The sequence below is a fragment of the Diadema antillarum genome, unplaced genomic scaffold (genome assembly GCF_040938485.1).
Source record: "Diadema antillarum isolate AM-2024a unplaced genomic scaffold, OU_Dant_1.0 scf00000022, whole genome shotgun sequence".
In the NCBI taxonomy this organism is placed as follows: domain Eukaryota; kingdom Metazoa; phylum Echinodermata; class Echinoidea; order Diadematoida; family Diadematidae; genus Diadema; species Diadema antillarum.
In genome coordinates, this window is record NW_027270911.1 from 640,001 (window position 1) to 656,728 (window position 16,728).

Genomic DNA, 16,728 nt, shown 5'->3' on the forward strand with positions numbered 1-16,728 from the left:
TATACCTGGTTGGAGAAAGAGGAAGAATATGGACAAGCAATCCCCAGTAAAACCAGAAAGATAAAAGGTGTTTGATATTGTTTGTTTACTGCTTTCTTTTTTCTTTCTTTTTTGTGCTCAATTTCTTTATGTGACTAACTAAAAGGACCTTAAATATGCAACTCAAATATGTTGGATGTGCTTGTGAAAATGACTGCTGAATGATTAATCGTTTCTATGAGAAGAAACGCCACATGGCCATTATGTTCTGAGCTTATTAAAAGCACAGGGTTCTAATTATCACTGTTGCAAACGCAGTTTATCAGTTTTACGAAGGTTGTTGAGCGTATCTCAGTACGGAGAGAACCCGTCACAGCCGTTTGAAGTGCGGTGGTCATTTGCATGCATTTTATTTCAAAAAGTATTGACTTCTAAAGTGAACCCTACGCTGCCGCTACAATTAAATGTTCCCCCAATATATATATATATATATATATATATATATATATATATATATATATATTTCATACCATTTGTTTCCTGTAAACCTGAAAAGAGTAATCCTTATGAGATTTTATTGAATTTGTCTTTCTACATCCCTACCCCCTTTCTCTATCACTCCTTCTTTCAGGGCACCCAGAGAAATCTCCGCTGGTCAGATTTCGTTCCATCAACGCCCAATGGATGGAAAATGTAACGTAGCCTTTTGCGTCAATGTGAGAGAGGAAATTAAATCTTTACAAAGTGTAATGTGCTTCTCCACAACTTTTTAGATTCGCTGTGTCACAGAAGAAACGCTCTGGTTATTTGGTCGTGCTCGATCTGATTGACTTAATTTCATTTCACACGTGTGCTCGAAGGATAGTATTTGACTTTACCATGCAACCAGGACAAGAAAGAAGCCTTGCTTTCACCGAGTCTGTCTTATTTTCCCATCTAGCTAGTCGTCTAAAGACAGAGTTTGAGTTGTGAGCAATCATCATTTTGTTTCCATGACAACGGATTCCTTGTTCTTTCAGGATGAATGTTGCAGTTAGTTTACGTCGAGAACATGAAACCAGGCTGCTGCAGCAAACCATCTTTGGAATAGAAGGAAGAGACGAAATGTGATAGGTACTGTCATTGTTAGAGCAACTCTCGGAAAGTAAATCAAATATTTGCTTGGTTAGCATCAGGTGTGTTCGACTGCCCAAATCATCCAGTCGAGCTAGGAATATGAAGTGAGATGGTTTGCTGTTTCATCGTCGAGAATCAAGTCTTTTTGATGTAAAAAAAGAAAACACTGAGACAACAAGATGATTTCTAGCAATCCCACCACTTGTTCATTAAGTCGTCAGATTCGTCGAGATGTTTGTCGGAAGTACAACACCGCCTTGGTCATTGTAATCTTCGTCGGTGGCTAAACAAACTCATCTCCGACGCTAGTATAATGGAATAGTGCACAATTTTGGGGGGCTATGGTGTATATTAGTATGAAAGTCTTTGTGTTTCATCTATACCAAAGGCAACAACAGTGTTGGAGATGCTAACTAGAGAGCCTACCACTCTTCCATCATGTTAACCGACAGGGTATTGTTTAACTTTACTGCAAACGACAACCAAGATCCCGACGAGAGTGGGACTAGTTTTATCTTCATTCTCCAGGGACTCGTCATATTCGTATTCGCCGTGCTCATTATCGCTACGAATGTGCTCAACATCGTGGTCATTCCTCGCCTACCAGACATCAATGACGCAAGCAAGGTCTTTTACAATTTCCTTTCGTTTGCCGACCTCATTCTCGGCTTCGTTCTCCTCCCGGCGCTTCCCTCAGCCATAGTCGGGGACTGGCCCTTCGGCGAGGTATTCTGTAAGATCTGCGGGTACTGTATGACGCTGGTAGCCGGTATCTCCTCGGCAAGTCTACTGCTCCTGAACTTAGATCGCTACTTAAGCATCTCATCACCGTATCGCTACGTGGCCTTCATGAGTCGTCAAAAGGCGTTCATAATTGCCTTCAGTCTCTGCCTTGCGGAAGCTCTTCTCCTGCTTGCGTTTCTCTTCGTTAATCCTCACGGCGTGGACATCGTCGACTACTCGCCACTCGGAGCTTGTATCATGTCCTTCAGTGAGCCAACATTCATTCCATACTCCTTCGTCATTTTCTCTCTCTGCATCTGGCTGTTCGTACCCATCTCATCCGTCATGTACTCAAGAATTGTCTGCATAAGTAGACATCACATCCGTCGCATCCAGGTCCAAGAGCTGACTGCACTAGATAGGTGTAAGTCATTAAAGCGTGCCATAAGAGACGATAGTGAAGATCAGCCAAATATTGGGAGCGAGAGCAAGCAGAACAAGAAATCTACCGGCCATCGTGCCTTGAAGATGACCATCATGGTGACGGGTACCTACGTTATGGCCTGGATGCCATTCACTATTTGCCAGTTGTATGTCGCCATGGTGTGGCCAAAAGAAGTCTCTGTGGTTATGAGAGTCGTTGTATGCTGGCCGCTCCTGATGAATCCACTCTGTAATGTCGTTATCTATTCAGTGACGAAACGCTCATATCGCATCTGTGCCAGGAACATTTTGAGGAGCTGCTTAAGGTGTTCACTGGCTGATATGAGGAACGCGTCTCCTCACGAGGTACTCTCTTGATTAGAAATCGCCCATCCTCCATACAAGGGATCTATGCATAGATCATGGACTATGGACATGGTTTATTACACCTGTTCCTACATACAGAAACATTTTCCCGCTTGATTTCGATCAAGAATTAGTGGTCACTTAAGTTGTTCAAGTAAACGCACTGCCGCGTAAGTATGTATCTTTTTTTTTTATTTCGTTGCCGAATGTTCAAACACACCTTATTCTAAAATATTCATCAACCTTCACATTTATAACACATATATCAGGAAATAAAAGTTCCCGTTGGTCTTTTATGTAACTTTTTTTTTATTTTCTTTCTGAGTTTTGCAGATTTCATGACTTAAACAGTTCCATCTAATCTTTCCCGAGTGCAGGATACGTTCAGAGTTGTTTGTTTGTTATTATTTCCGAAACAGTAATACAGGTTGAACATGACATTGTTAAGACATGAATCAAGGGTGAAGTATCAAAACACAATAAAAACAAATTGACATGTGACAATGATATTAGTAACAGTGGATAACCCATTTCAGATCTATCCATATGATAGATCAGTTCTTCCATGGGTTCCAGGAGTCACCAATTCAGTGAGTACTAATTTTACTTTTAAAAAGTATACATGGACTCTATGGGTTAAAGGCTCTAAACGAAATATGAATACTCTGCTTCAAAATGGCAACCAATTTGAGGAATCGATTACCAAATACAATCATATCAATACAATTTGTCCCTTTTTCACTTTATTACTTAGCGATGAAGAGTGCAGTTTTTAAACTGAATATATATGGTCATATTGATATTCGTTGAAAATTTGCAGCTCTTGCACGAAAGAGCGGTAGTGTATACGTAGATTTTTTATCACATTGATAAAACACAATGACTTATATTTCCCTGTTCCACTATGTACATATCTATCGCTTATGGTTAAAGGCATACATTAACGTTACTATCAAGATCACTGCAGTATTTCCAACTAGCATTTGATTGAATATATAAAATCATGAATAAAAATCCATTGTTTCCTGACTAGTCATCTAATTATCTTTGGCAATCGACAATGAGAAAATGAGTAATGGTCCTTTGGAAACACTTTTAGAAAGATCCACACGTCAACTTCAGAAGTCACTTGAAATAACAAGAGGAAATGAATAACATAACAATGTACGTGTACTAATGTCGGTTGCACTGCCGAGCTCCACGAATCTTGACTGTACTATATCCGGTTCAGGACACATTGGCAAGCAGGCATCATATTCTGTTCAGAGGGATAGCTTAGTAGAGAGAAAGACTAATGTCGGTAACATTGTCATCGTTGGGAGATATGTTTACTAAAGATATAGGGTTATGCTAAAATTTCAGATGAGTGGCTAGTTATGGGGAGATATGGGCTTTTCGACAACGTACAGGTAGGATCAAAGTCGCCATCGACAGTGACTGTTTGTACGATGGAGAAACATCTCAGTACTCTTTCACGCTTATATGAGTGGAACAAATGAAAATTGAATAATATCAATTGACTAGGACTTCTCCTATAAAAGTCAATTAAGAATACAAGGAATGTCTTCAATGTGAATTTCAACAAAAGATTAAAAATACTGCTTAGAAATAAAACTATAACTTGATGATTTTTTTTTTTGTAAACAAAACGAAATAAAAAAGAAAACGAATTATGTCAAATGGATGAAATTGTAATAATTTGAAGGAATATCTTGGTTTTTGTGTATTGCAATCGGATTGGCTGTGATTAAAAAAAATAAACAAATAAACAGATAAATGTAGGTAGCTGAAGATTTGAATGTTTTATCGATAGGTTCCAATTTGGTTTAAAAAACGTGGATTCAGTAAGTTGGATTTTTAAGTTATCATTTGTCATTTGTTTTTAAATATTCATTATATATATTATGTATGTATATAAATTTATGTTATATCAATTATATATGTATATGTATATGTGTAAACATGCATAAGCCTTAATGGCTTATTATGTGTATACATACATTTACAGATTTATTATATAAATATTCATAGGTAGAGAATAACTGATATGCATTAAGTTTAGTTCTTATTTCTCTAACAACTATGCCACGTGTGACAAGCTGATTATATTCTTTTTCTTTTGGATTGGTGTGATTGGTAATTGCATTACATTACGTTTTCGTAAGTTTGAAACCTTACCTTTTTGTACTGGAATTATATTCCTGCATGAACATCTTTTCCGTTGCGCTATAAGAAAGCTTCTTGTATTTTCAAGTGCTATAAATACGTTTGATGTGCTCTATAAAAGAAAATGTCCCCAGAATCTTGTCGTTGTGAGGGCCACTAGAAAGGTTGATGTAAAATTTAAGAAGATGCAATTTTGCCCCTCCCAATAGAGAAGAAATAATAAAAGCGAAAAACTTGTTAAATGCAGCGCATGGGGAATCTGCATTCTTTTTCCTAGCTTTGTGGTGGTGTCTGCATTCTTAATTATGTTGACTGGATGATAATAATCTATATGTCATTTTTTTTTGCCCGAAAGCTATCGATTTTGGGACATTTCGTCGATATAATTATGGATTTCGATTTCACCACGGCGAATACTCGAAATTCGAAACTTGAAGCCTATAGGAATAATTGCACAATACCATTCGCACTGACATCAACAAAGAAAGTAACGCTGTTGCTTGCAAACTTTGGTAAATGCCGTAAAACAAACTCTTAGTGATATGAGGTAACGCCTATAATTACAGAGGACGTGACTGAAAGTTTGCGACGATGCATTGACTTTGAGATGTAGATGAGAGATACTTGTATAGCTTTCCTCGAGGTACAAGTCGAAACTCCATTCGACCAGAAGGAAGAGTTGGACCAGTATAATTCTCGAAGAAATTGCTTAGTATTTTACGGGATCAACGAGAATGTAAACGAAAATACAGAAGAAACTGTGATTAAGTTGTGTGCTGACAAGCTTAACATTGCCGTCGATTCAGCAGATATTGAGAGAAGTCACAGGTTGGGTCCCAGTAAGAAAAAGAAAATCAGGGAATGATTGCAAATTCACGAACTGCCGTAACCGAAACGAAATCTACAGAAATCGCAAAAGAAAACCAAAAGAAACAAAAAAAAAAAAACAACCGACGAAATTCAAATCTAAAAGGAGGAGGCATCTGTGTACATGATAGTCTTACAAAATCTAGGACAGAACCCGCAATCAAATCCAAGTACAGCAACTATAACAAAGTATTATGCACCCAAGATGGTCAAATTCTTGCTATTCTAAAGCACACGAAGAAAAGAGTTGTCTTCACAAAAGATAGCGATCAGCACAAATTGCTGCCGCATAATCCTTCAGGCGCAGACGATGGAGTTCAATTTGACCTCTACTAAATAACAAATGGATCTTTTGAGGTCAAATTTTTCGAGTCGTGACTCGCCTCTTGATTGATTCACGTCTTGATGCGCCTCGTCTACTTCAACATGAATCGCCTGGTATTTTGCCGTCGATTGAGTTTACTGCAACGTCGTCTGCTCATCCAACTTTCACGAATTTCACCAAGAAATAGCGCCATCACCAGAGCCTGTCGGTAGCAATACCCAAGCTTCCTCCGTATTGACTGTGAACTAACTAAAAGATTCCCTGAAATACAAATGCGTGTTGATTTGTGTTGATTTATGATACCCTCAATATCACTTTGCGGTGAAACGAATATTTAGAAACATTCCATATATTTTTTTACAAAAAAAAATCCTTCCAAACCAATATTCCTGTTGTGACCTCATCTGTCAATCATTGCCAATGTACTGATATGTTTAACAAAATACATTATGATGTACCGGTGCCTGGTAAGAATGTCAGAGGTAAAAATGTCAGAGGTAAAAAGGTCAAAAAGTAAAAAATGTTTTACCTCTGACATTTTTACTTCTGACCTATTTACTATAACAATTAGTGCATGTTCTATTGATGCACCAGTACTTGACTATAGAACTCCATATACTAAATTATCCCTCGTGCAGTTCTATTCACCTCGGCCTGCGGCCTCGGTGAAACAAAACAGCACTCTGGATACTTTAGTATTTGTCGTTCTCTAATCCAGTATAGTGCATGATAGAGCCTGCACTATTTGTATGATATATATGTAATACTAAATATGTATAATATAAATATATAATATATAATTTACATTTATATTATATATACATATAATTTATACATATATTATATATATATATATATATATATATATATATGCAAGTTTATACATGAATATGTATTGTATCACTTGAGTTTGTGTGTGTGTCTGTGAGTGAGTGTGTGTGTGTGTGTGTGTGTGTGTGTGTGTGTGTGTGTGTGTGTGTGTGTGTGTGTGTGTTGGGGGGGGGGTGTTTTATGAATAAGAAAATACTGGAATTACCCCTGGTAGTGTGACGACAATTTCTAGAAATTCAAATTTCTATTATCAAATGATATCTCCGGACAATTTCTGGCCAGATGCCAATCGTGAATGACTTGGTATTTGTACAGACTCATCATGGTTGCAAATATAGATCTCTTTGAGGGATCATGGAGAGACAGATCGACGACTGTAAAACGTATATCAGTTAGCTCATTTGGAAAAGTACCAGAAGGTGAAGAAAACACAATTAACGCAAGAGTGACCTACACAGGAAATATGGCACACGGCTCGACGCAGATGTAACTTCCTCGGTTGCGATGGAGAGAAAGAATTGCACCGTTTCTATGACGACAAGAAAGCCTGCAGTGCAATTCCACTTCACTGAAGGAAGTAAATCGGACGAATGAAGTTGTAGAATATGAATGAACATCTGACTTAGAAATAGAAAGTTAGTAACTTTTTTTTATTTCATTTTACGATTATTAAACATGCTTTCATTGCGTAGTGATGTTTGGGCGACCACAAATTCATATCTGATGTTGAATTATGTCAACTCAACTCAATGCTCTCCAATAAACTTGTACATGATACATATCGTTAAAAAATGGCATGTAATCAAACAATTGCAAACCTTTCTCCATCAAGAGTCATTATTTTCCACATTATAACTTTATGTAGGCCTATATCATGAAGATGACAGAAAATTATATAGTGTCAAAATTCGAGAAGTGATACCCAATCGACTTGAATGTAAAAGTGATGATGTCCTGTGTTGCCTGTGTGTATCAAGGTAAGTTCATGTCTGCGCATTGTATATTGGCGTTTGAATAAAGTGTGCAAAAGTAACCAGAAATTCGTTAGGAGCGAAACAAAGTATGAAATAAGTTCGAAAATAAGTTTTCCTAACGCTTGTTCAGAATTGATTGGGCTGATCTGGAGTTCTTGAATGTAATAAAACACCATTGTGCGATGTCGAGATATCGACGCACTCACAAAGAACCCCTTCAGGTCGACCAAAATAATTATTATACCGACTGCCGACTAGAAATTGGCGAAGGCTACAGAGAATATTAAACGTGCGTGCGTACACACAAATACTCACACACACACGCACGCACACACACACACACACACACACAAGATAAGAGTCTGCTATTGTTTGGTTGATTTGCATTTTATAAACAACCTAAATCTTTTCTGAGTCCTACACATGTATTTTAAAGGGATCGTATAGTTTTGGTTGAGACCTAATTTCAGGTTTCTTACATTTTTTTTTTGTGAGATAATGAGAAACCTTTTATGAAATATGAAAGAACATGTAATTCCAAGAGGAATTCAACGTTTATTTGATGAAAATTGGTTTTGAAATGGCCGAGCTATCCAAAACAGAGCGATCATAATAAAACATGGGACCCACCTTTTATTACGATCGCTTTGTTTATGGATGTCTCAGCCATTCCAAAACCGATTTTCATCAAATAAACTTTGTCTTTCTCATAAAATCTATTTCATATGTGGTTTCTTGATATCCCTTAAAGTAGAATTCATGGGGACCTGTGACAGTGTGTTCAGTTATACAGTAGCAACTTTTGTCTTCTGTATATTTTGTCTGCATAGAGGAAAATTCAGACTTTGAGAATACAACGTATGCAGGAGAGATTTTGGCATGAAAGAGGTCAAACTAACTGAAGTTCACTTTCTAAAAATGTGAAGGTAGTGTATAACACTGGAACTGTGTGAAGTGCAGTTAATAATTGAGATCAAGGTGCAGCAGAATACAATTATCGTTGCATTTAAACCTGGAACAAGCTTATACTTTACCTGCTTCTATTCAAGTGCACATGCACTGCAACTCCCAATTCCTATTAATAGCAATTTAAATGTGTGTGTGTGTGTGTGTGTGTGTGTGTGTGTGTGTGTGTGTGTGTGTGTGTGTGTGTGTGTGTGTATGTGTGTGTGTGTGTGTGTGTGTGTGTGTGTGTGTGTGCATGCATATACAGGTATCATGGGAAGGCCAACTTGAACCCCGTGAAAAGTCAACATGCTTTGTGTGATACAATGTACCAAGGGTTTGTTTTGTTTGTTTTGTTTGTTTGTTTGTTTTTCATGAAGAACATATTCATCCCATTAAAAATACTTTACATGAGTCCTTTCATCCAGTGGGTGATTTCATACATGTTGGGAGACAGTCCACATCAGCAAATTCTGCATTAGTCACAGTCCTCGGAACAGAAAAAAGCAGTACAATGTACAAAGTATCAAATTTTAATCCATGTAATGGCATCGGTATACATTTTTGATTATTTTCATCCTAAAATGCTGCCTATGTTGTGCTGTAATTTGCCAAATTTGTGATAAGGTGGTACATGTACAGTTTATGTGCTCGTAGTAAACTTGTGCAGGTGACAATAGTGAAACTTGTGAATGTGAATCTAAAAATATATATATATATATATACATTTTTTTTTTCATTAACAGCATTTCACTAGGTCCTGCTAAAAAACAAAGGTACAAAGAAACAAAATTAAGTGGGATAACATTTTTTATCTGTTCAATCAAAAACATTTATTTACAAGCCAGTCAGTTCAGTTTGAGCTGATCTGTTACAAACAAATTCAAACATAAAATACTTTGGACTCAAAACTCTTCCCTGGGACAAATTTTCTCTTGACAGTGACAATACTATGAGAGATCTCACAAAAGGCTCTGAGCATATCTCAAACAAGTCCTTCTTGTGATGGGGCCCTGTGACATATTATAGTACACATACAATTGTACTTCTTTAATGAATTTATATCAGTAATGTGCAATGAATTGAAATGCTTTTAGGAATATTTCACCAATTCTGGCCATCTACATGTACTGACAACTGAAAAAATAACTGATGACAAAAATAATATTAACAGTTTTATTTGCATGAAACCCAAAATTATACAAGAAAATTGAGGAATAAATGCACATTATGAATCCTAAATAAAGTCATATGAATAAATCTTGGAAATCAATAAAAACGACCTCATTTTATGAGAAACAAGAGCACAGACATCAACGAGGGGAATACACATGTAAAAATTGGTGCAATACGTTGTATCTATGACTACGAGCAGCATGTTTTACCCAAGTGTCATTGCAGTGTTTCTACTAAAGAGTATAACAAAAGAGAAAAGGCACCATTTTTGGAAAGAAAAAAAAAGTGAGAACAAATCCTTTTGGTTTAACCTCTACAAGTATGAGTGTACAAGTACATTTGACTGCCACATACATTAATCTCACACAGCTCTTATGCTGGCCATTCAAATCTACATTCATAAAGTGGAATGCGTTTGACGTGCAGACAGCCATTTCTGATTTTCTAGACTATGTTGCATCAGTGCCTAGTGTCTCAATAGTGATTTTTATTTTCATGTAAAGCTGCAGTAAGCAGCCGTTTTTCCCCATGTCTCATGAACAAAAAGATAAAACAAGATTACCGTTGAAACAAAAATATCTAGAGAAATGTGTTAACTTCTGAGAGAAAATATGATCCCTTGCTTGTATATTTACTGCCTGAAATATAAAGTTTTTGACATCCCATGATACTGTACCTTGAAAAAGTTGAAATAGTAGTGTGGGCACCCTTTTCTTTCAACATTAGATTTTCCAAACCAGCTACCAGTAATAAACATGACCGACCAAGGATTGTGTTTGGATTCTCCATGCGGTACTTGCAGTACATGCTCACTCAAATTAAAGTGTAATCCAATTGCACATACTGTACATGGGGACAGCCTACTGGATATATGAATTTAGTAGCCATACCTGCTAGAGTACATAAAGCACATTATGCAAACAAAGCTCAACAAAAATGTGCAAATGGCTCTTTTCTCACACAATATACTGTACATGTATTCTATAGTCTAGCCCCACTGTCAGTACACAACTTTTGTCCAAATGGCATAAACATGCTGTAGGTTCTCTGTGAGAAAGAAATTACACTGGTCATGTGATATCATAGCCCACAGGAATTCCAGTCTACATCGTGACGATTACAATGTAGTTTCTGCCACTGCAAAGACCTTCACCACAAATTTAATTTTTTTCATGTGACTAAAACTCAAGTACAATGTACTATAAAAAAAAGAAAAAAAAAAAGATATCTAGGAGTTATGAAGACCCCACTCTAATCGGAAAGATTTGAACTACACTTTTACAGCGCTGTAGTGCAAACTGCTACAAATTGAAAACATAATTGGTCAAATTACTAACCATTAATCCAACATATAGTACAGTGGCACAACATATTCTCATTCAGCATCACACAAACTACAAAAAAAAACTAGATATATCGCTACGGCTACTGATATGCCTCCGCCATAATGCATGGTTCTCCTAATAGGTCTATAGTACAATGTCTTGACAATGTGTGATGACAGTTTCACACAATTGGCAAAATATTAAAATGACAGGTTTGACACAAATGTGCTGAATGTTCACTTTCCTAGAACTAGGTTCAATTGGATGAATGATTAAAATGTCAGAGTGCAGGTATTTGGGGAACTGATGATTTTTACTTGACTTTTGACCCTTTTATAAGTTTATGCATTGAGTAATTTTCAAGGTATTGAGAAAAAGTATAATTTCAGTATCAAATGGGAAAATAGCATTATCTAAACCTGGCCTTTGACCTTTGACCTCACAGTTCCAAAGAGAATCACTGTTAGGTTGAACATGCATAAATATGTAAGTTTCATGATGATACCTTGAGTTACTTTCGAGATATGGAGGAAAAAGTGCAATTTAGCACTTTCACTTGATTTTGGCAAGAAACTTCCCCAAAAATATATATTGGGTAATACATGCCATACATCAAGTTAAAAAAAAAAAAAAAAAAAACTTCAGGCATATATTGCATTTTAAGGAAAGTAGTGATATTTTGAGGAGTTGACCTTGACCTTTGACCCCCTGACCTTTGACCCATGACCCCCAACTTCCCTAGATAATCACTGCCCATCGGTACAAGCATATATACTAAGTTCCATGAAGATACCTTGAACCATTTGCGAGATATGGAGAAAAACATGAAATTTCAATTTTTTTTTCACAAAAATAAACTGTGACCTTTGACCTTTGACCCTGTGACCCTATAATCCACACAAAGTATCATCCCCCAAGGATATACCCTCATACCAAGTTTAATGTAAAACCACCACACGGTTCTTGAGATATCGACAAAAACAAAACGGGACGGACGGACGTACGGACGTACGGACGTACGGACGGACGGACGGACGGACGGACGACCCGAAAACATAATGCCTCCGGCCACTTCGTTGCGGAGGCATAAAAAGAGACTGGGAAACGGAGGAGAGACTAATCTAGGTCAAACAAAAATCATCAACAAGAATCATCATCGTCCCCAGGTATCTCTCCTGCCCATACTGCGTCCTCCCATACCCATGCCCCCCACCATGCCCAGGCCTCCCCCGGAGCCAGCTCCGCCCCGCGGCGGTAACGTGATGGCGATGTCGATGTAGTCGCCGATCTGAAAGTTCTGCGACACGAGCGTCACGCTGTCATCAGGCCCCTTGCGGCCCGAGCACGTCATGCCAATCTCCTTCATGCGGTACGTGGCGCGGCGGGTGTCGGGAAACACCATGGCGAAGTCAAAGTAGGTCCCCCGCCTACGGGCATCGGGGTTGACCTCCTTGACCAGGCTGGACAACTCCTTCAGTGTGGCGTCCATCCTGCAGGACAAAGAGAGAATGCAAAATTAGGGGACATTAGGGAGGTATCCCTATACCATGTGATGTGAGTCAGTCATTGAAGGACCGGAGCAGCTTGTACTGTACAGTCCAGCTCTTATACTGGACTGACGGTAACAGCCACTTGGAGAAATTCTAATCCTACATTCACACACCTGTATTCTAAAATGTCACTTCTAATTATTTTTGATTCCAGACAAAGATGACCACAGAGAGCTCTAGCTCCACCAAAATATTTTTAGTGTGCCACTACATTATCTTCAAGTACAACATGATGATGCTTCATACATGTACTACCAAAGTGTGGCAAGGTTGGCATGGTGCACATAACTGTTTATGTAACAAATGCTTGCATCTTTTTTTAAAATATATTTCTTACAACTGATGGATGTCTCTATTGTTGCAAGGTACAGCTGGAAGTAATTCTTACCATGTGTAGATTTGAAGTTCATTGGCTGGGACGGTCCCTCTCTGAAACTCCTCAACCCTGTGGTGACGATTGTTGTTGCAGAACACTCTCAGCAAAAGAGGACATGTCTGGAATGAATTCAAACAGCATTATTTAATGCACTGTCATTACACTGTACACTTGTACCTTCATGTCGTGACTTTCTTCTTACAGTGTTCTTTCCTCTATGTAGAATGATTCCAACATTTGTGCGTTTTTATACAGTGATACACTGTACTAGTCTGTAGTAGCCACTCACTTTTTGATGGGATTTGATTACCATATTGGTACTGGTCTCTACAGGAAAGCAGTAAATTAATTAAGGCCAGCAACCTGTGGCAACCCAGAAAAAGTTCAACATCTCCTTCACAACAACGAACTCAGCTGCATACCAAGTCATTTTTCCAGATGCTACCAGGCTTTGGAATTTCCCACTGCCAAACCTTGTCATTACTACGGTACACGATGTAGCACGTTTAGGCTTAGCATTACATTTATACGTTGTATTGTACATAATATTGTTCAAGCAGACGGTGCAAATTACCAAAAAGGTTAGGCAGTCCTGTTTGAGCTAAAAATGATACATATTGATATTTAAGATTACAGAAATGTATTCTGCCATGTTTCAGCTTTAATAATGCCAGCATAAAACCAAATTCAGCAATCAATATTGAAATAATTGCCATTAATACTGTCTGATGCCTACAAAAATTGCACAATTACTGATTCATACATTGTACTCATTCCTACTACCTGATACATATGTATGCCTAGTGCACAGTATGCAAATCCTCTGCTGAAATTAGCCAGCCACTCTGGTGGAAAGCTTACATGTACACTGTACATCTGACACAACACTCTTGGGGTTGGGCCCAGTCAGTTTGAGTTACTGTAGTTGCAAAAATTTGAAAAATCAAGTCCCCCAAATCAATCATACAGTTTGTATGTAACTCTGCGTTTAAACACAAGTCCAATTGCTGAAAGGACATTTGATTTCGTACACAAATATCAAACGTAAATTTGATTCAGAATCAAATGCAACTTAAGATACTTTAAAAAATCATAACTTTTGAACGGATTGTCCGATTTTCCCCAAACTTTCACTGAAGTGTTCTACTAATATTGTTGCCTTCACTCAATCCACGTCCACATCAGCTGAAGGTGGACTAGCCCGACCAGACGCTGTTAATACGCTGTGCGAACACCTGTCGTGCTATGTACAGCGACTGGGCACGATGAAAATGCTTCTTTATAATAACCTTGTTTTAAACGTTTATTCAAATTATTAGCTCTATTTCGATAAAACTTAAATTTTTGGCAGTCAGATTCGGAATCGGTTTTTCTGAACTTTTTTCTGTAGAAATCACGTTCACGGGCCAGCTTTATATATTCTTCTGTTATCCAAGGGACTCCTCTTTGTTTTCTTCTTAACTGAGATGATCGGAGCGTGCTGGTCTGTGTATAGTTAAAGGTGCACTTGTCCTTTAAACTAAACTAAAGGGTAAAGCACAGAAAACCTGTCACTCTGTTTGAAAAGGAGCACATAGTTTCTGAGAATATTTCAAGAGACATAGGATAGACAATACAATATATTATCAGATTGGGACAGAGTACTAGTTTAGAGTCTACACTGACCACACTCTACCGACTATTCTACATTGTACAAACATTATCATCACCATCGACTGGCTGGATTGATATTGTTTCGTACCCGAGAATCACCCACACAGCAATATCAGTACATGGGACTACACATCAAACAACAAACGTGTGTCCATAAGCAACCACCAGTACAATATCTAGCTTAATACGTAGAACCAAGATAAATTTCTGTGGAATAAAGGGTCCTCTAAAATGTGAATTTCAAGCGACTATAACGTGTTACCTTTTCTCTATCTATAGGATTTTCTGGAGGTGTGGGTTTGTTCTCGACTTCAGTAATTCTTGACACCACATGAGACGCCATCTTCAACTACGCCGATGAGTAAAGTTTTGTAGTCTTGGTTCGAGACGGCCAGAAAATCCTTTTCACCACCACAGCGATGGCAATCAGTCTCTCCTGATACAGTGACGTCAAGTGCCAAATTCCTCAGTTGAGTTCAAATATTAGTAACTCTTGTTTGGAACGCAGACTATGGCAGGGTGCTGGGGAGTCGGGTGTTTTATTGGGACTTTGGCAGTTATTGTGGAAGCTATCGACTTATAGCCGTTAGTATGAATCACAATCATAATTATCTCTGTTAATAATTTATCACTTTTTTATTTTTCTCCCTTTGCTTGTCTTATTTTCTTTCTATCTTTCTGCCTTTCCTTCTTTCAGGAAAGTATCCCGAGTTCCCATATCCTGTTATACCACGGTTACTGACTTACGTAAATAAAATTATTATACTGTAGGCCTATGTTTATAACCATCCTAAATTTTAGATGGAACTCCAGCTCATATTAGAATACTTTGAATTTCCAATTTCCCATTTCTGTTTAACATGTTCAAGTTGTTCAAGTAATATCATAGGGATTTTTTTATGTTTACATGCATTGACATATTATTTTGGAGTTGGTGCATAAATTTAGAGTGATATAGGTATATTCGCAATTCCAAACTGGATGTCCTGACAGCCTGAGACTTTGAGTCACTACCTTCCGTGCGTCCCAGACTGCTGGGAAAATCGATAGAAAGTATAAAAATAGTACATTAATACGTTATAATTGCACAGTAAGTGCACTAATCATTGTCGTGATTTTACTTTCACGTCTGTCCTTTCAAAGAACAATGAAGGTAAGAAAACTTATTATAAAACTTGATAAATGTAAATGAGCAAGTCAAACAAAATTAATTTCAGAGTATTGCTTGGGTAAGAAATGTTTTTAGTTATCATTTCACAAGGTATAAATGATCTGATAACATTAACTGCTGGGATGTCTGTACAAGTTCTTTTTTATTCAAACATTTTCAGTATATACATTACAAAATAATCCAACTTCAAATGACTGAAACACATTTAAATCTATCAATCCTTGACATTTTGAATCCAAAAACAATCAAGGTTTTTCGATATGTTATATAGACATAAACTCACATAATACAGTTAATACGTGTTTTCATATAATAATTATGTACATTCATTATTCACGAGTAGTGTTCATTCATTTGATGAAGTCTTTGGAAGAGTTGAAATACAGCAAAATCTATAGTGTGAAATGAAAAGATTAAAAATCGTCATCATGATCAGTCTAACTGGCTCTTGAATATAACCTATTTGGGACAAAGATGCGGGGTGTGCGTACGTGGGGAGTGGGTAGGGAAAAGATGAAGATGATGACAATGATGATAACGACAATGACAGTAATTTAGGAACAAGTTTAGTCATCTGATGGCCTGGGTGAACGTCACGAGTTCGACACTCACGAATCATACAGCCCACGAGTCATGCAGCTCATGAGTTGGACACTATAGGCAAACAAGGCTCATGAGGCCTACACATTAAGCCCCGTGATGTAATGCCGAAGTCGTAGGTCGTGTTTACCTATAGTTCCGAACTCGTGATAGGCCTTTTTT

General features: G+C 37.6%; 2 protein-coding genes across 2 annotated transcripts; one reads left to right on the plus strand and one right to left on the minus strand.

Moving 5' to 3' along the window:
* Window positions 1–1,533: 1,533 nt before the first annotated feature.
* On the plus strand, window positions 1,534–2,619 carry LOC139730841 (beta-2 adrenergic receptor-like). The gene has a single exon (XM_071641716.1). It carries the CDS (start codon window positions 1,534–1,536, stop codon window positions 2,617–2,619), a length of 1,086 nt encoding a protein of 361 aa, XP_071497817.1.
* A 9,750-nt stretch (window positions 2,620–12,369) lies between these two features.
* Window positions 12,370–15,138, minus strand: LOC139730253 (histone deacetylase complex subunit SAP18-like). Its single transcript, XM_071641140.1, has 3 exons — window positions 15,058–15,138; window positions 13,155–13,261; window positions 12,370–12,706 (listed from the first exon to the last, which is right to left on the minus strand). Exons 1-3 carry the CDS (start codon window positions 15,136–15,138, stop codon window positions 12,370–12,372), a joined length of 525 nt encoding a protein of 174 aa, XP_071497241.1.
* Window positions 15,139–16,728: the final 1,590 nt, after the last annotated feature.

Bases quoted from the DNA above. Each gene is read 5' to 3' on its own strand.
- LOC139730841 (XM_071641716.1), top strand. From the start codon at position 1,534: ATGTTAACCGACAGGGTATTGTTTAACTTTACTGCAAACGACAACCAA.
- LOC139730253 (XM_071641140.1), bottom strand. From the start codon at position 15,138: ATGGCGTCTCATGTGGTGTCAAGAATTACTGAAGTCGAGAACAAACCC. The intron at 13,262-15,057 runs GTAACACGTTAT...AATTCATTCCAG, and splicing joins ATCCTATAGATAGAGAAAAG to ACATGTCCTCTTTTGCTGAG. The intron at 12,707-13,154 runs GTAAGAATTACT...TTTGTCCTGCAG, and splicing joins GAACTTCAAATCTACACATG to GATGGACGCCACACTGAAGG.